Raw genomic sequence first — 19894 nt, 5'->3', positions numbered from 1 at the left:
GCGGCTGAAGAGGATGGGAACCCGGAGTTTGGAATCGAAGAATCTGAGATTCATAAAAGATGAAGAAGAGAAGAAGAACTTCGAAGCCAGTAATGTCTGGTGGTCAATATTAGTCTTTCTATTAGTTCCTAATGCATTCCTTTTTTTGTTTCAGGTACAAATGCAGAAGCAAGTCTTTCGTCTTCATGGTAAAACGTCTATTTGTCAAAAATTAGTCCTATTATTTACTAATGCCTTTATTCTTATTTTCAGTTACTCATCAGAAAGAAATTATCACCTGTTCTCGTCATCCTCGTCTTCCGCGTCCTCTGTCTTCTCCAAAATAACCCCCGTAACGCTCTTCGACTCCAGAGGCACGTCCTCGTCCAAGAACATAGATGGCGTGGGTTTTATAATTTCATAAACCTCTTGTACAACTGTGTCCACAGTTGGCTCCTTTTTCTGTTTAGTTTCATCAATAGATTCGATAGTCGTTTCCGCGTTAGTTTCTGTTATTGTCGAAGTCCTCGTATCGATGGAAGTAGAGCTCCACTCCTGATTCTCTTCAGGAACTTCTTCATTCGTTTCTTGGAGTACGTGGACGTCTTCTGGTGACTCGTAGTTTGCCTCTGGTGTCGCGTAGTTTGTTTCTGGCGTCTCCTGATTCACCTCAGACGCCTCCTGATTGCTCGAGCTTTCCTCTGTTACCTGAACAGTGGCGCCTGTCGATTCTTCAGTCATCTCGCTGGACTTAGTTGAGATTTCTCCCTCGTTTGACGCGTCTTCTACGTTCGGAGTTTCTTCGATCTTTGATCCACACTGTGTCTTCTTTTCCTGAGCTTCTTGAGCCGTGGTCGTTTCTGAAGCGGCAGTATTTACTTCAACGTCTGTCTGATTGTATGCTATGTGACAGATAGGTTTGGGTAGAGGAGTGCTAGGGCCTTCCATTCCTTCCTCCGACTGGAGGAGCTTCAGTTGCTCCACTGTGTGAAATATCACCTACGCAAAAGTTTGATTAGAATGTATGTTCAAAGAAATAAGTAAAATCAGTTAGATATCGTTAGGACTGACGGGCCCGATGACGCTAATCCATTAGCTGAGGGTTAATGTCAAATGGCAATGCTTCCGTTAAAGAACTCGAAACGAAATACTCTTCTTTATTTTGTCACTCGGTTCGAATTTACTTTCTGAACGATTTTATCCTCCTCTATCCGAAGTGCACGCCGTGCACGCTGTTAGGAATAATGAAACCACGTTGACGTCACGATCAGACCAGTTCCAAGTGCGAAAAGCATTCCACGCTTAATGAAATTGTCGCTGCGCAGTCGACGTAAATTGTCCTAAGCAAAAGCGGGAGGATACACGATTAATTAAGCGCGAGACTTACCTGCATGGCTGCGGGAAGGTACGCGTTCGTGTAGAATGGCTTCGAAAAAGATGGCGGATTCTTAATCACCCCGCCGATAGCCTGGAGCAATGAATTTCCATTAACGTTTGAGCCCCGGCATTTATTGTGAGACATAAAACAGAGATTAAAAGCAAATTGGCGTTAAAAGCGCAGATGGCTCGGAACTAACGACGGGCGAAATTCTCGTATGGGAAATTCAAGACGTAAGGAAGGCTCTAACGGGGATGACAACCGCTTCTGCTCTGTAAGGTATTTATATTTCTCGTAAGACTACAGTTAAGAGTCACCCTGATCGCGTGACGCACCCAGTATATCGGAGGAATTTCCCCGTGAAACTTTTATGACGTGTTTCAGGGGTTCGTTCATGGCAGTCCGACGCAGCAGCTTCTCTCGCAAGTTCGGCCCCTAAGGTGTAACTCGGAGGGATAATTAACTCCGACGGTCACGGAGAAAGTTTGCTGGTATCTGATAATCGCGTCTCGCGATTCCTCGGAATGGATAAAGCTACGAAGAAACCTTTGCAACTAGGGCTAATTAAACACCAAGATGTCTCTCACCTCGTGGAGTATAAAAATCACGAAGAAGCTGCATATCGCCTTCATCCCGGTGCCCTCGTGATCCTCGACTTTTCAAGGTTCGATTATCCGAACAAATATACCTCCCACTAGCCTCTCAACGAAACTCGTTCAAAAGTCTTGTAACTCTTTTCAGCTTGGAACCCCTTGAAGGACAATGAGGAAAGGTCACACTTCGAATTGGACTTTAACCTGGATGTCCCATTACCGTTCCGTCGCAGAATCTAACCGACGAGGTCTATTCAAGTAAGTTCCGCACTGTTCGTTCGCTGATCGCCAACTGGTCGCAGTTCGACGGGTCGAAAAATCGCGGGACTCTTCGTGTTCGATGTTTTCCTCGACCGGATCTCGGGATTCGCGGTCGAGCGTCGGGGCAAGACTGGTCTCGAAAAGACGCGGTAACGGTTCTGGCTCGTCCTCGGCGCCGTCTGTACTCGACGTGATAGCGTGCGTGAACGAGCTCTCAGGAGTGCCGATCGCACGACGAGGAAGTGACACTTAAATTAAGTTGCGATCGGTATGCTGCGCGTGTCCGCGAACCAAACGACGCTTTTTCCGCTATGCAACCGGCTACATTCGCGACTCTCTGTTATAGATCACGCTTTGGAACTGCTAGCGCGAAACAGACCTTGCTAATTGGGATTTGTATATCAGATGGATCGAATCGGACTTGCCATCGACTGTGCCGATTAAATATATTTTACCGACTGCGTCGTAATTTCTCCTTTCATTCACGGTAATAATGTAGGTCAGATTGATCGCGTTTCTGAGACTACTGTCCGAGATGTCTTTCAATCGCGTAACTGTTGTTATTACTATTCCAGGTTCTGGTACCCCTTCCTCCTCGTTGCTGACAGCAGATATGTAGTAAACCACCTGGGGCCTTGATTTGTCACATTAATAATCTTCTAGGCTAGTCCAGTTCTTTCCTCTCACCTCTTCTTGATTTTATTGAAGAATCACGTAGCCTTCGCTGGGTTCAACACAAGTTCAGTTACAAAAGTGTGCATACGGCCCAGCATACCAGACCAGAATAGTATTTAAAAACGCATTCTTGAATAGGGTACATCATCTACCAGAACATGATCTCTCACGATCTGCTTTCTACTTCGCTATTCGTTTCGACCACCAGGAGATAGTAATTTCCTCGAAGACCGTTGGGAGGTATTCGTAGAATGCTATTTGCCGGGAACAAAAATAAGAAACGAGTTTCGAGGAGCGAAACAAAATAGCCAGTAACTTTCATTCTCGGAGGATTGCGACCTTGGCCAAGGCCGCCGTGACGAAAAAGAACGAAACACGACTCTGGACCACAGCTTCAAGGCGATTCGGTTATGGAATCCGATCGAATACAATCGAAGAAAAGGTCGACCAGTTTTTGGATCGATTCGAGGCTCCCGTTCGATACAGTTCCCTCGATTGTGAATCGTGGCAAACGACGTTCGACAGGAATCACTTCGCTGAAGTGTTACGCATACCAGCAGGATGTAAGTATAATTTGGCAATTGTGTTCTTATCAGCGAGGTATGAGGGTGCCCCGATGCGATATGGGGTGTCCTAAGCGCTATATATTGAACGCGCTGCCTCGGATGATTATACAGTTGTTTGGATTGTCTCGTTTCGTGCCTCACCGAAGCTTCTGAAACGTGTTGTTTCAGGATCCCGTTTTCCACCGCTACCTGGAGAATCTATTTTAATCGCGATGTTGGCGAAGGCGTTTCTACTGCTAACCGTGATGGTAAGAGCATTATTTTCTTGATTTTATTAAAATAACCGATATCCGTGAATTTTTGATCAAATCATACCCACGTTTCCATATATTTTGCCATTTTAAGCGAGTCAACTTGTATTTCCTTTAACCTGCCAACTTGTATTTCCTCCTCTCACTGTTTTCTACTTTTGAATATTCAGGTCGCTGGAATGTACGCGAAGCCAGTGGTTCAGTCAACCAATGACTCCAGCAAAATCGATGACGGAACGCTCGCAGAAGTGAAAACTGAGGATGAAGAGGTCATTACATCAGTTTTCAACGACGGAGGCGCTGAAAACGTAAGTCCATGAAAAGTATTTCCATACCGTTGTTTCAACTCCGTAAATAGAACTCTATACCTAACCAAATCTGACCTCCGTAACACGAACGGAACAGAACTTCTCTACGTATATTCTATGCAAATCGTGAGGGTCCTCTTAACATCAGCAAATGGTACTCCTTATTGTTCCCAACTCGAGTCTAACTCAGCACATAGTCTAAGCTAACCCAGAGCTATATCTGATCTACAAAACAAAAATGAGTCGTTGCTTTTGTGGAAATCCAAGGTGTATGGTCTAGGCTAAGCTGAATACTCGCATGTTTCACAAGAACCACAGGTGATGCGTCAGATTTCTTCCAGGATCTTCCATACCGTTCCTAACTTGTCCTCATTGACCTCGGAGACAAAATTCGATACCAACCCCATTTAAAAGCGAACTGACTGTCGTTCATTTCCAGACTCTTAGCTCCACGACAGCGAAACCAGGATTGCTCACGTGGTTTCTCACGCCTCTGACGCAAAACTTCCAATTCTCTCCGCAATCGTTCCTGAAGGACCGTATCACCAATTTGAAAGAGAGCCTGGGCAGTCTGAACGTGCAAGGGCGCGAGGACACCAAGGCCAAGCAACTGTCCGCCGCGACTGGCCTGCTTCAGATTGCCGGCCCTAGCGATTCGGGATTTTATACGAACAGACTCGAGCCAGCTGGTTTTTTCGGCGGGAATGGCTGGCTCGCGAACAAGGGCGGGATTCTCGGGGGTCCTGGGGCGATTCTCTCAACAGGCAGCCTTCTCACGGATTATCCTACGCCGTACAGGAGGAAGTAGAGATGAAATCGCGGGTGATGCCTCGCTGAGGATAGAGGCGAAGCCCTCGAAGGTATCAGGGAATTTTGTTATCGGGCGAGGATAGAGTTTGCGACAGGATAGCGTAGCAAATGGAAAATGCATGACGTATATTCGCGTTGCTATTAGATATTCTGTAAAATTATGGAAGGATCTGGTTTTTGCAATGGTATCGGAAAATCCTAGTTGGTTCTCGGAAAATTGTGTTATAGGTTACGATCAATATATATTACATTTTACGTGGCGTTAGTATTCTTTTGGAATCGATTGAGAAAAAGATACACCGCGTTTGTAATGTTTTTAGAAATATCTACTTCTCGGTATCGATAGGTTCTCTTGGAATTTATTCTCATCCGTTTTAACACTAAACCTACAGAGCTTTCATTTGTACCTATTTCTGCTGCGATCGAACAAGCGACTTCCAATTTAATTTATATATTGTATATACAATTGTATGCGAAAGTTTAGAAACGGTCAAATTACTGTTGGTAGGTTTAGTGTTGAAGATGCCTTATAATAAATGTTATTGACTTTCAATGTTCTCCGTTCCTTCCCATCGTTTCTTATATTTTCTTTGCGTATTGAATTTAATTAAATACAGCCTTGAGAGTGATCGAGAAGCGGAATTAGATGCGTGTATAGGACGTAAACAAAAACAGGGGATCTTCTCAATAATGGCCGTGGCAATTTCGCGAAAATTGTTATGACGCGCGCAGAGGCCCACGCTGATAACAAAGTTTTAACAAGCTGTCTGTAGTCCCCCGGTTTCAAGCATGCAATACGTGTCGTACAATGTGCACGCACCACTGCGCCGGATTTTCTCTAGCATCAATTGTTATGAGCTGTGGAACGTATCGTGGAAAATACGCGGCACCACGGAGGATGAATTCTGCGGCGGGTCGGTTATCGGAAAATGAAATAATATCGGATATCCTCTCCGTTGGTAATTCTCGCAGTTTACAGGATCGTTCTATAGCCGCGAGACTCGTTCGCTTCGAAAGGAATATCCTTTACGTCAAATTGAAATTCGATGTGATTAATCAAACCTGGGAACCCCTCGTCGCGTTGCAATTAAGATCGATTTTCGATTGCTCCTTTGGGTCCGGGTAGAAGTATCCATCGAATATCGAATCTTTCTTTACGGAAAATTCTTATTTATCCCTGCTCGTTGTCTTCTTTATCTTTCCTGGAATTCATCAGATATTAAAGAAAAGATGTAGCAATTTGTAACAAAAAATACCGAGTCGTCCGTGGAATTCGTTTTTAAACTCGTCGAAAATATTCCGAAGTTTAGATCGAAATTGTACGATTAATAAAAATTTGTTTCGCACGTCGGCGCCGCGATTGAATAAAATTTCCCTCGAAGCACGAGCAACAGCTTGAGCTTAACGTCGTAGGCGTCAATCGATAAACCACAGCAGGAAAGGTGGAACGCTGGGGCTGGGGGTCATAAACGTCCATTCTTGTCCATAGTTTTAGCTCAGTCAGTCGGTTAAGTCGCCAAAGTTCCCGCGGTGGGAGAGCTTGTCAATTTCTGACAAGCATCGACGCGTCTGGACCAAGTACGTTACCCAACATGCTCCACGATAATGGCTCCAAAGTTTTGCTCCTCGAGGTCTATTACTCCGCTCTTACCCTTTAAGAAGACGTTGCAGGATTACCTGCGTTCCGAACTGAAGACGCTCCCCGCCATTATCGCGAGACGTTAAAACCGAATTAGATAGTTAGTAATGTGGGATGCTGAGTGACGATTACGTTACCTAATGTCTGCTTATTGCCATGCATCCTCGCGTACAGCTTAGGCTACAGGCTAAGAATATGTAGGCTTGCTAATTTGATAGGGATAGTAACGAAAGCTGTATAGTAAACGTAATTTAAGAATCAATTAAATGGGGGTAATTTAAATTTGGGTTATAATATAAATACAAAGTTTATATTGTTCTACGTTGAATTGCGAACAAACCAATTATCTAGAGTTGTTTTTGTTCCACCTGTTTTTTGGAATTTTTAGTTAAATATGAATTTTACTTATTAGGATTCCTCTTTCAAACTGTGTCATTTTTATAGTTTCTAAATTTTTATCTTCGTAATCGTCTTCGTTCGAATTACTTTGTATTTTGATTAAATTGGGTTGTCCGGAAAGTCCATGCCGATTTTTAGTAGGCGGTACAGGTCTGAATATATCGGAATGGTTGAAAACAAATAAGGTGGAAAAAGTTTGTGGAACAAAATGGTACATATATATATGTAATTCAATAAATATATATCGAAATTCAAACGTGTCTTCGAATGTTTCTTAAAAATTGCCACGAACTTTCTGGACAACCCAATACAACCAGAAACCTTTTCTCTCTTAAACCGTGTCGATTTTATAGTTTCTGTTGCTTGTATATCTGTTTTAGTTTCTCCCTGATTTTTCTACATTTTCATCTTTGTAATCATCATCGTCACTTAGTTCTTCGTGTCCCAGAGGAATGATAATTTATCGCCATCGCGTTTTCAATCGCAGCCCTACGCGATTTGGGGTAGGGGTAGGGGTAGCGGCCGCGGTGGGGGTGGAACGATTCAGCGTCTGGGGCGGCAGTCGAGCGTCTTCAGTCGAGCGAGCGGCACGGCCGCGTAACGTCGTCGTTTTGTAAACAGACACGCGACCAGCAACGTGTGCGCGACGAGGCGAACGAAAGTTAATGAACATCCGGAAAAAACGAAGTAACAGTGCCGTCAGGTCGGACGTTTCGATAATAATTTTCCACGAGTGTATTTTTTTTTTATATCTTCTCGTTATCTGTGTTCTACTGCGGCGTCCTCTTCGAACCGAAACTGGGTTGATCGACCGCGTCGTTGGAACGATTCCTTTCCCTTTCGACACGAGAAGAGACTCGTTTCGTTCGCTGGCGGAGGGGTAGAGCACAGGAGAGAAAGGAGGCAGTGGTAATGACAAAAGTCACTGCGTGTCTTCTCGTCCGACGAGTAAGTACGCTTTAAAAGGTACAATACGTTGGATAGGTATTTTAGAAAATCGACCCTTCTGTGACGAGTACAGAATTCTTAAATCGGTTTTGGTATAGTTGAATTTTTTCAGTCGTGAATCTGTAATCGTTATAGCGTTCGGTTTCACCCTTTCAAATCTCACGTCTATTTCTTTCCATTCGCAATTGTTATTTTATTGGAGGTTCTTCGTCTTCTACGTTAGACACTTCTGAATATCTATTTTTCCATCTCATAATCCTGAGGATTATAAAGTGTATCGGATCATTTATGGATGAGGTTAAGCATAGGTGTCCCTCACCATTTGAAAATGATACGTTACAATTTCTGCAGAAATGCGCGTTAGGCTTGAAAAAATGTGTCCCCGGTGTCCTCCGTTTGTTATTGTCTTGGAGCGGGCCACGTGCTCAACACCGGCGTTGGCTGTTCGCTGAAACTGTAATTTCATTCGTCTACTCTGAGAATGAATTTGCACAGGTGAAGCCGTTAACTTTGAACACATGAAATTCCGATAGTTGTAATCCTACTGTAGAATAACACTGATCGAACGCAGCTGATAGAAGACTGCCGCAATTTTAAAAATATTAACTTTCGTACTCTACATTACAGCGACTTTTCCTCGAGGGAAAAATTCTTTTAATGCTCGTAAAGTGAAATAAGCATAAAGAGCTCTAGTTGCGAGATCAATATCGCGTTAAAAGTTCCTCTGTGGTACAAAGTAAAATCGTAACTCCCTCGGAAACTCAATATTGCAACGAAACTTTTGTTTAAAATGTGATGGAATAATTCTGCGCAAATTCGAAATATAAAATTTACTAAAGTAGCAACTAAATCATGGTGAAGTAGGTGTTTGCTGGGAGTCGTGACATCACGTCCAAATTTTTTGTTTTTCATTTGCACCGAACAATTATTTAGAGTAGAATTTTCTCTGGAATATAAAGCAATGTTAGGCGTGTCTCTATAGTTTACCCTTGCTTAAGAGCGTGTACCTCCAGGTTAACAAGTTTTCTTGTGTCTTCGAGAAAGTAAATCCTCTGGGCAAACTGTTCCAGAGCCTTTGGTGTCTTTGAAGGTTTCACAGTGCTAAACCGAATCTTTATACGTGCAAGAGTACACGCGTGGGTGGACACGCTATACAAAGTAAGGTTATTTACTCGGTCACGCATAGACTTAACAATGGCGAAATTTTTGCTGACGGGTCAAGTGGGATTTTCTCGTAAATTCTCGCAACGTAGCTTAAGCGTGCGTTCGATTAATTTTCATTTCATTCCAATATATTTCGCAAAAGTTCTTTCATCAAAATTCAGTTTAATTTACTCTTTAATTTACGTTTAATTGAAATAATACTTTCGTTTTGTTATTTGGTTACACCCTTTGTTAACATTATTTCTCAATTTGAATTTGTTCTTCCATTCAAATTTAATGAAAACACTGACGTCATCGAATACTCAGTCCATTTCAAGTTTGATAAAACACAGTAAACTCGCAAAGGCTTCGGTCGGCGTTAACCGATCGATACAATTTTTTCATTCGCTTTTTTTTTTCATTACAAATTGAAAAGATGCATTGTTTTTAGCGAACACAGCCGACAGTGTGGATTTAATTAAAAACGACGCGCTCAGTGAACAATGTTTACATCGAAAAACAGTTTCTATTTGAACGAGGAATGCTCTTTAGAGAGAACAGTCGCTTTCTGGTTTAACAAATCAACTGCCAAAAATGCAATTTCGTGTTCTCATTGTTGACGCGTTTAATAATAGAAATACCTCCATATTTGTCTTGATACTGAGCAGCAAATGGTTCTTCGTTAAAAAATGGATGAACAGTGTAGAATACATTTTTTCGTGCGAGTTTTCTTTTTCGAGAAAATAGCTTTTGAAATTTCTTGGGGCGACGCATAAAAATGACGCTTCCGTTGGTCTTTATTGCTAGCACTTGAAGGTTACATTGTGCCGTGTTTATCTAGGTAACTCGACGTGTTCATTTCATACTAACTTTATTTATATTCTTATCTTTACTAGCGTCCATTTCACGAGGGCCAAACAATCTTCAAAGTCATTTCCTTCGAGAACCAAGACTTAAACTTTATTCCACTTTTTCAACGTACTTTTTCACGAAGAATAGTCTGATAACAATACTTTCCACACTCTGTTCGTTTATGCCAGCTATTTTAGGGAATATTTCGATGATAGGCAGTGGGGTTTCAGCTTCGTTTATTTTACTCTGTCACGCATGAACGTGCGAGATAAAAATAATTGACTTGTAAGCCTAATCTATACTAATATTGTAAAGAGGCAAAATTGTATATAACGAGTAGTCTCGTAAAATGTTTTAAAGGATAGAATGCTACGATATGTCTGAGTAAACATAGACTATATTTTCTTTAAGTAAAAGTACATTTTCAGTTAGAAATCTCAATATTTATAAAAGTTGTTGCAATATTCTTCGTAAATTGACGTTATCGTTACGCGTGATGATGGCTACGTTTCCAAATGTTATTTAAAACTATCCCAGCGGAGTACTCCAGGTTCCAGAAACTCGCGCGCGAACCTGTAATCTGGCCTGCTTCCGGTTCGCACACGATAGCTTTCACGAAACGAGCTTCACCCAGAAATCTCTGTCATGGAGCATAAAAGAATTCTTTCTCCGTTGAATTTCAGCGACCTCGCGTTTCTCAACTCGGATTCATTCGGCAGAGAAAATTAAAAATGTATTTTAGTTCCAGTTCGTACGGAGGGAATCTTTAAATTTCCCCTAAGCTTCAATGTCTGTGCAAGAGCTTAAAGTTCATGGTATTTCGAGATTTACTGTCGCGAAATGAAAATGTAAGAAGTATGTTCGTCATGGGGAAAATAGCGGAAAATGAAATGTTGATAAGTACAGCGAGTAACTTTAATATTCGGACACTACGAGATTTTTACTTTGTTACATCGTAACTTCGTTTCTAATAATAAAAAAAAAAATAAAAAACATAATGAATATAGTAAATAAAACTTATACTATTATTTACTAAACATATACATGAATATAATACTTGATTACGTTTTTTGCTTGTTTTGTTAGAAACGAAGTTATGATGTGATAATGTAAAGATCTCACAGTGTCCGAATATTAAAGTTACTCACTGTAGAATTCTTTCATAATGTGTAATAATAATTTACTTCTTACACTGTATTTCTCCCAGGACATTCGTATTTTATTTGATAGAGCCAATGGTATTTTCTAAATCTCCCTCCGTCCTTTAAAGCTCTTATTCAAATCTATGACAGTGGGGTGTACATACATTTATTTGCGAAAGCCACTAAAGATCGGCCGGGCACGTCATTTGGTCTGTGAAAAATTGCCTGTTCGTGACTCGTTTCCCAGTCCGAGAGAAGTCCATTCAATTATAAAAGAAGGTCCCTAAACACTTGACCTTCGAACGTGCATATCCGGTGGACTTATCGAGTCGTGGGCTGACCTTGTATGGATGAAAACTACCAGCTTGAAGAATCCTCCAACCTCTTCAACCTTCGTTTTTACTTTCGCGGCTGTCGAGTAGAACAGAGGAATATTTTTTATCGGTAATTCGATGTCACGGATTTTCTTCTCTTATTGATCTAAATTCCCACCAGCCTACAAGTACAAAAAATTAGAAATTTATTCACCACGTAAATATTTCTCATTTATTTCTGGACACTGTGAACACACTGATTCTGCTTTTTTCAAGTGATGTGTAATTTTGGGTTTCTTTTGCATCTTCAATCATTATTTCTACTTTCAACCCTAGTGAGTAGAACAGAGGAGTTGTTTAATAGGTGAAATTTCGATCCCACAGATTTTCTTTCCCCTTTCTTATTGATCCAAATTCTCACCAGCTTACAAGTACAAAAAAAATAGAAGTTTACTTGCCACATACAGTGGCTGTAGAAAATGTTCGTACATCGATCAATTTCCCCAAAAAAAAACTATGTGAAATTGTAATTTATTAACTTATTTTTTTATAAACAATGACATTCTACATATTTCTCGGAAATCTCTAGAATAGATAGGTTACAAAAAACAGCTGTTTATGTCAGCTGCGAAATTAAGAAGAAAAAAACAATCGATAGAAATATTGAAGCAATAAGTATTCACACAACTGTCTAATTTTTAAAACTTGATTAAAAAAATAAGAAATTGACATTAATTTACAAGTATATAATACCTCCTTCTTGGGATTTCTTGGGATTTTAAATTATTAGTTATTCGTAGTGGGACCTTCTTCAATTCTTCTATTAGAGCCATTTTTAAAAGTACTTTCCTGGAAATTTGATGTTTTCTAATTCGTACGGAGCAATAAACCAATGTGTTTACGTTACAAACTCTACTGTAAATGGTTCGTCATAAAAATCGTACAAATACTTATTGCTTCTCTATACTTTTACCCACTTTTCGCATTTTTTTTTGTTAATTTCGCAAGTTATATAAACTAGTAATTGTTGTTTGAACTGTATTCTAGAGATATCCGAGAATACGTAGAATATCATTGATTATATAAAAAGCAGCTAATAAACTACAATTTCACACAAAAGTTTGTTGGGAAATTGATCGGTGTACGAATACATTCTACACCCGCTGTAAGTATTTCTCATTTACTTTTCGACACTTTAATCACATTGACCTTGTTTGTCATTTTTAAATTTCTTTGACCGAATCTGTACCATCGAACTGATAATAATAACGAAAGCTTCTGTCTTGTATTGTTCGGCCGGGGTGGACAGTCACCTTTCAACGCTGTATCGCGTGTTCTTCCATCACGCCTACGTCACCAAGCAAGCAAGGCCTCCTGGCTTTTGTTTTGACATTTGCCACAGGGAATAAAGCGACCATCTTGACGTAATTCATTGATAATTGAACACTATTCGATCGATTGCCCCCTACAGCGTGCCGCGTCACGCTTTTTGTATTCGTTAGTTTATCTCGTCGAATGATATTCCATGCGAGTAATCGATGTGTCGCGAGTTATTGGGATGAATCTATTTCTGACGTCAGCGGTGACTTCCTGTTTCAGAAGGTTTTATCGTACAACGAGGATTTCAGCTGTCGATTCGGGGTTAGTTCGTGTAGGATGTTGAACTAGAGAAACATTAATCACCCGGCCGATGCAAACGATCTCGTGATTAGGTCTGCCACTGTTAAGGGCGCAGTGCAAACTGTCAAAGCGAACCGTGGGACGGGGAGACGGTGAAAGATGAAAGTACACGAGCTGCCCTTGGCTGGAGACAGAGCCTATCGATTTTCTTAAGACATCTTATTCGTTGGATGAACTGTGCGCGACTCCGCAGGAAAACTTTCCTCGCTAGAATAGTTTCGGTTTCGTTCACCTCTTTCCCTTCGCATTTTCAACAAAGTTCGCTCGACTGCGTCGAAATACATTACGGAAATAGAAAGAAATCGATACAGCATTTATGACGAATTTCTTGACGAGATTTGTTTCATTACGATTGGCTAAACGAGATTAGATTCTTTAATATCCTGGATTACTGACGAGATTCATTTTTTTTTTAGTATCCCTGGCATTACCGGCCAGATTAATTTTTCCAATCTCCTGTATTACTGAAAGGATTACTCTTTTAGGAAGCTGACGTTGATCCAAAAGCTTGCAAAACTCGACATTTCTTTTTTAACCGAGAAGTCAATCAAACTTATTTTTCAAAAAAAATATGTTTCGCTAGCGAATGTACCAGAATTTTTCTAGTAGTCTACTTTTTAAATAATAATTAAACCCATGTCTGAGTATCAGAAGATGTAACCTGCGGTATACAGTGGGTGTAGAAAGTATTCGTACACCGATCAATTTCTAAAAAAACTATGTAAAATTGTAATTCATTAACTTAGTTTTTATAAACAATGACATTCTACATATTCTCGGAAATTTATTTTATTTAGGTTCAATCTTTGTAGGCACGTTTGCGAAGATTTTATTTCGCATAAAGATCCGCAGTCTAGTCATAAGAATCTTACAGATACTTATTGCTTCTATACTTTTACCCACTTTTCGCATTCTTTTTGTTAATTTCACAAATTATATTAACTAGTAAATGTTGCTTGGACTATATTTATCTTATAGACTTCCGAGAATATGTACAATATTATTGATTATAAAAAGGAAGTTAAGAAACTAGAATTTCACACAAAAGTTTTTTGGGAAATTGATCGGTGTACGAATACATTCTACACTCACTGTACATCGGTTTACGAGTTTACCAAACATAATTATCGTACAACAGCTTACCACTCGTAGCGTTATCACACATTCGGCGCCGTAACTTTGACAGCGTTACGGTCTCTCAACCCTCTGGACGGTAAATTTTATTCCCGACTCGTGCCACGCGTTTCCAACTCGTGTACGTGTCACCGATCTGTCATTCTAATAGTATTTCATTGATGTTTATCAACCTTGTTCAGCAAATATTGGGACGACGCTTCGACCGCGTCGCAAATTATTATTATATAATAATCGTTTCTTCAAATCCATTTTCTTCAATCATTTTCCAATCGAGAGCAATTTTCCTGTATCATCCTGCCGCGATTGTTTTGTAAGAAAACAAACATTTCTAGCAATCGTTTTAAATTCAGATAAATATTTATACGCGGATCGCGAAACAAAAGGATACAAAAGCATACGCTTGGCGCGTTTTAATTAACAACTCGCGCCGAGCAAACAGTGCCAGAAAAAAAATAAATAAATAGCTGCAATTTCGCTGAACCGTTTTCAGAAATAAATACAGATGTTTTTCCCATTGTTCAGGGGGATGGCGGGGGCGGGGCGCGTGGCGGCAATACAACGCGCTAGAAAAAAGCTAAATTCGAGTCGGAGGATCTAATTTAATTTTTGCGCCATGCGTACTCTCGTAACTGCCTCCGATTTGCGCATCCGGCGGCATTAAAATTCATGAAAATCTCGAGTGCGCCGCTCGTCGTCCTTATGCGTTCGCCGAAGGGAATGCAAACAAATAGATTCCTCTCGCTTTCCCACTGGTGGAGCTCGCGCTTGCTTGTAAACTTCCGCGTCGTAGCGCACTGTAGTAGATGTACGTTTACCTGGTACTTTTTTAAATTCTTTGCTAGTTCGCGGCAGCTTGGATGCGGCTCCACCCACGTTTTCGTTGTGCTCGAATGGAAAATGTACAGAGTACTTACGACGATTAGTGAACTCCATAGCCTTCTGTTCGCCCGCAGTGAAAATTAAATAATAAAATTGATAAATCGGACCTCTTGATTTGCGTTAGAAACTACGATAACCATTGAAAAGAGCAACAGCGTCAGGGAAAAAAATATTGATTAATGTTTAGTTAATTGGGACAGTGGACGCAACAGTAAAGTCTCCATAAATGCACTAGTTCAGTCCGGAGTTTGTGCATTAATGGGGACTTTGTTTTCGCTCTGTCCTTTCTATGTTTGAAGCTTGTCCTTCCGATCAGAAGTCGAGGCTTAATGGTAGACTGGAATAGTTGTTACGAATTGTAAAAAAGATAAAAGGTGGACACGGAAAGAGGTAGAGACCGAACTAAGTACTGCGACGAGGAACATGTGTGCTAGGGTTGGAGTTGGGGGTGGGAGAGTTGTTTGGGAACAAAAGACTGAGAACTCGACGTGATGCGATGAAGGAAACTAGGTGGGAAAAAATGGAGGGATGTAGAGGGAGGGAGGCGGTATGAAAAGTGTTACAGTTGGGGACGTCCTTTGTCTTTCAGACTCGCGATTGGTTTGTCGGCTTTGCTGCATGGCAATTTGGAAATTATTCTCTCCTTGGGTAAAGGTGGATTCGCGTGATGATTTAGGGTAGTTGATTTCCTTATGAGTATTGTTATTTGATGATAAATTGTTGACATCATGTTTGATACTAAATTCACGAAGGTTTTTCACATTTTCTTAGAAATACGTCTTAATTTTTTGACGAGCAGCATAATTACAGATAGATAACATGCGAATGAACGTATGTAGCCTTGTTTATTCATATGAAATTTATTCATATGAAATTTATTCATAGACGTGTAAAATTTATTCATACGAACTTGACTCCATTCTCGTTACAGCTTTCCAGATATATTCTGATAAATAAAGAACGGTTATTCCTCAAAAGAATGTAAAAATAAATTTTACATTAATATTATTAGAGCATACATATACAACTCTTCATAGCAATTTTGATTCCATCCTCGGAATCAGAGTCTTTCCTAAAGGAAATTTATAATTAATCCATTCATTTTCACAAATATATATTTTCAGCTTCGAGAAACCTTCCCTGAATTCGCAATGCACTTACCATTAATATCAGCACAGTTTAATCGAATCTTTGTTTTCGATTAGATTTTGGGTTTCAAATCGGACTGGAAAATTGTATTTCCCAACCAATTTCCCTCGCACAGGGGTCGAAATCGATTTTCCAACTAAAGCGCGATCGGTTCGCTTACAGATTCGTCCAGAAAGTTTTGTCATCAGAATTCACAAACACAAAATAGAATCGTAATCGGGAGTTCCATCGACCGTTAATTTTCTTTAATAACGCGAGGAGCTGCAACAGAGTTGGCAATTTTTATATCCGTCCTGTGGCACATGTGTAATGGCCTCTCATGCGGGAATTATAAAAGAAATTAACTCGCGCAAAAAGAGGAATAAACGCCCCGCCTATTTCGAGCATGGCCATCGTCCCTGTAAAGCCCTTCAACCTATACGTGACGCACGTTGGAGGCTTTTAATTCGTCCGAGTTATTTTCTTGCCGTTGAAATTCGAGACCGCGCATTTCGGTAGCAATAATTATCCCAACAGCGACGTTTCTTTTTTGTTGGACCGTCGGCCAAATCGATACCCGCGAATTTTAGCTCTGTTTCTGTGGGGCATTAACGCTACCCACATTTCGTTTGTACCTATTTCCACCGACGTTAATTAACAGTTTCACTGCCAGGAAGTATTTTTACAATTCGATCAAAATCCACGAATCTTATACTGGCTTGTTTTCTTGTATCATCAGTATTAATTTGCTTACCCATATACAGGGTGTCTACGTATAAGTTCGGACAAACACAAGGTGTCAATTATTTAACAAATTTTCCAACAAAACATTACTCTTAGACATTTTCTTTGTGTCGCCTTATTCTCGAGAATTTTCACTTTTAATATATTTTCTGCTTGTTCAACTTGACAATCTTTAACACGTTGATCGCCATGTCACCCATATATGGGTGACAGTGCTTTTCACTGAAGAACAAACAAAATTAATTTTGAATGTTCGGTAACAAAGAAAATAAGTTTGAATTAAATTCTTAAACTTCAACGAAGTTATAAAAATAAATCGCACAATAAATGTTTGATTATGTAGCTTCCAATAGCATAGAAACAAAACTTAATCACAATAGAAATTTTCAAGAGTATTAGTCTGGCAGTCAACGTGTTAAACGGGTATAACTCCACCAAATTACAGTGCAAACTTAAAAGTAAGCATACCATTCGAAAGAGCGTTAAATTTCCCGTCTCCCTGATGGCAAACCAACATTTATTAGGTAGATTTAACAAGTCAAAAATTAGGTCAAACTTTACATTGTGAAAATTTCAAAAAATTTGACTTTCTGTATTCGTTTTTCGGTTTCAAAGACATAGTTGTTTGACTCATCTTTTAGACGGAATTGTAAACAAAAAAAAAAAAAAAAATTGTGCGGTGGTGTTTTAGGGAGAAAACATCGATTTTTTGCTTTGTGAAATTGATCGTGTTCCAATCTCCATATCATTTATCGGTACACCGAGGTTGATTTTGATTATTTTCAATTTCACGTGGTATTAAATATCATTTATATATTTTACATAAAAGTTTGAAAGTGTCATTCGACCGTGGTAAATTTACTGTTAAAAATAGAGCATTTACAATTCATCCCCCTTCTAAAGAATGCTGGAATCAGTTTCTTACAAATTTCCATAAAATAACACCCCATTTTCGAGAAGCGTCCGCTACCCACTTGTTTATTTATTCTTGATTATCCGAAAGACCACCCCATCTAGCTCGCAACTCTCGCTTGTTTTCTTTTTAGTTCGAGAGAGCTCTCGGCACCCGATAGTAAAAGTCGAACCTATAAACCCGCCCCTGGCGCTTTTAATATGCAATCCGTCAGGATGTGTAAACACGAGAATGCTCCGAGTGAAATATTCCCCGCGACGAATCAAAAGATGGACAAGTGAACGGTTGTCCCGGCACGGTGTCTTCCTTTGTCAGCGGATAAACGAAATCAGTGTCGTTTCCCTCCGGCGCTCTGTTTCTGAAGCGGTGCATGTTGTGACATATTCTTCGCTAGAGCACATTCAGCAGGGGATTCCAATAAGAGAGAAGGGCGCGCTCTCACGAGCTTCCTAAACGTCACGAAGACAATAGAGCCGAGGGATGCTGGTCCGTCGGTGTTAGTTGTCGCTTTAATACCAGCTCTGGTCTCATAAGGACGCGTCTGGTGCCTGGTCCCGGTGCTTTGTCAACCTCGTCGCGATGCAATATTGCGCCTGGCATTTATGCCTGAGCGTTTCGCGATACCCACTTACACGCTATTCGCTGTTAAAATCAAATTTTTACCACGAACTTTCAACTGCGTGTGCACAGTAACATTTTTATAATAATAATAATAATAATAATAATACTTTATTTACGGGCAACCTGCCCTTGATATCAAGTACAATATAAAAACAATGACAACAAGAAAAATAAAACAAAAATGGAGACGATTACGGTATCTTATAATGTAACGTGTTCAAACTTGATTGCGCATCAGCAAAATTGCAACGACTGACCTTTTAAATGCTAAAGGTGAGCCATGAAAAAGATCAACAGACATATTAAAGACTGTTGGCCATCGCACATATTCTTGTAACACAATTTTGTTTCGCAATCGAGGTACGATATGGATCAATGTAAAAATATCGCTGCTTCGAAGTTGTCTACTTGGAATATTAAATTTCAATAGTTTCAGTATCCTGGGACATTCAATTTTACTATTGACAATTTTAAAAACTAGCACGAGGTCAGGTACAGTTCGGCGCTGCTTAAGCGTGAGCATTCGCATAGTGCAAAATATATTGTCATATTCGTGGTTTGCTATATCCATAGGTGTATAAAATATTCTTGACGTTGGAAACAATAAACCACACGTTATTTTAGAAACGCAAGAGCACCGAGCGTTTCAGATGAAGTATCGCGATATATCACGCGTGTCTGGGATTTACTTTGTTAAGTGAGAGAGCCTCTCCAATTTTACGCGGCACTGGGCCCTGTGTCAGTTCTCAGAAATATGCGCGAGATAATAGAACATCGCTCTAAATGGCGAACCTTTCCCGAGAAACACGTTCTCGACATTTTCCTCCGCTCCTTGGCCTCGTATTTTTACACTGTTCGCGTAACGGATGTATTTTTAGTTCGAAACCAAGTGTTATTTGTGCAATAACAAATTGATAGCTCTGTTCTCGATCGACGTGTGTCATCCTCCTCGTTGCGGGGTGTTTTCATATCGTACCACGCAGCAGGAATCGCAATTTATTAATAGCCACCGGTATCGATCCTCGTAATTCATCATTAAGCACACGTTGGTGTTTGTGTACAGAGAATGGTAACCGTTTGTGCACCGTGTACCACATGACGCAATCTCCAAGCAGATTCGCCTTATCCCTTTGGCGTACACGTAGAGCGAACTAAATACCTGGAATTCCTTGAGAATAGAATGTTCCATTTATGGTTTCGTGCCCTTTAATCGAACCCAGCCGAGCTTACGCCGTATTATACCGGCACGGTTTCAATGATACTCATGATTTATTAATCTGGCCTGGATGAAAGAGCGCTTCAACGCGTTAAACGCCAATCTATCTTCCAGGGTGCACGAAACCCGGCTTATTTAGCCATTGTTCCCTCGTCGAGCACGTGTTGTTCTCAATCGAATAGGTGGATTTACCAGTCGTCAGCGTTCGTTGTTTCAGCTGGAATATTCCAGACCCAGTCACCAGACATTCTGTCAATTTTTGAGTGAACTTGAGTGAAAAGTGACCCAAAAATCTTGGTGTCGTTTTTCTTAAGGATT

General features: G+C 40.3%; 3 protein-coding genes across 5 annotated transcripts in view; 2 read left to right on the top strand and 1 right to left on the bottom strand.

Annotated features, from left to right (window-relative positions):
- Positions 1-2086, bottom strand: part of LOC128896662 (uncharacterized) — a 3302-nt gene extending 1216 nt beyond the window's left edge. Inside the window, exons 1-3 of one of the 2 annotated variants that reach the window (XM_054160024.1) lie at positions 1945-2086; positions 1367-1447; positions 278-978 (exon numbers count right to left, since the gene is read on the bottom strand). In XM_054160024.1, coding sequence (XP_054015999.1) covers positions 278-978; positions 1367-1447; positions 1945-1989 — 827 coding nt within the window. In that variant the 5' untranslated portion in view covers positions 1990-2086. The other variant, XM_054160026.1, reaches the window with a different exon arrangement.
- Positions 2087-2091: 5 nt separating this feature from the next.
- Positions 2092-7035, top strand: LOC128896718 (uncharacterized). 2 transcript variants are annotated; one of them, XM_054160150.1, is made up of 6 exons: positions 2092-2208; positions 2558-2698; positions 2787-3449; positions 3621-3700; positions 3874-4011; positions 4451-7035. In XM_054160150.1, the coding sequence occupies exons 4-6, from the start codon at positions 3665-3667 to the stop codon at positions 4817-4819; spliced, it is 543 nt and encodes a 180-aa protein (XP_054016125.1). In that variant the 5' UTR covers positions 2092-2208; positions 2558-2698; positions 2787-3449; positions 3621-3664; the 3' UTR covers positions 4820-7035. The 2 variants fall into 2 exon arrangements, with proteins under 2 accessions (XP_054016125.1, XP_054016115.1); XM_054160140.1 differs by lacking the exon at positions 2092-2208 and adding an exon at positions 2345-2479.
- Positions 7036-7438: 403 nt separating this feature from the next.
- LOC128896570 (uncharacterized) overlaps positions 7439-19894 on the top strand; it is a 57024-nt gene continuing 44568 nt past the window's right edge. Inside the window, exon 1 of the mRNA XM_054159940.1 lies at positions 7439-7807. The gene's annotated coding sequence lies outside the window, so the exon portion shown is untranslated. The remainder of the gene's footprint in view (positions 7808-19894) is intronic.

Source organism: Hylaeus anthracinus, unplaced genomic scaffold, assembly GCF_026225885.1.
Source record: "Hylaeus anthracinus isolate JK02 unplaced genomic scaffold, UHH_iyHylAnth1.0_haploid 0, whole genome shotgun sequence".
NCBI lineage: Eukaryota > Metazoa > Arthropoda > Insecta > Hymenoptera > Colletidae > Hylaeus > Hylaeus anthracinus.
The sequence above is the reverse complement of the archived record's forward strand: the minus strand, read 5'-3'. Positions and strand labels throughout refer to the sequence as shown.

Bases quoted from the DNA above. Each gene is read 5' to 3' on its own strand.
- LOC128896718 (XM_054160150.1), top strand. From the start codon at position 3,665: ATGTTGGCGAAGGCGTTTCTACTGCTAACCGTGATG. The intron at 3,701-3,873 runs GTAAGAGCATTA...TTGAATATTCAG, and splicing joins TTCTACTGCTAACCGTGATG to GTCGCTGGAATGTACGCGAA. The intron at 4,012-4,450 runs GTAAGTCCATGA...GTTCATTTCCAG, and splicing joins ACGACGGAGGCGCTGAAAAC to ACTCTTAGCTCCACGACAGC.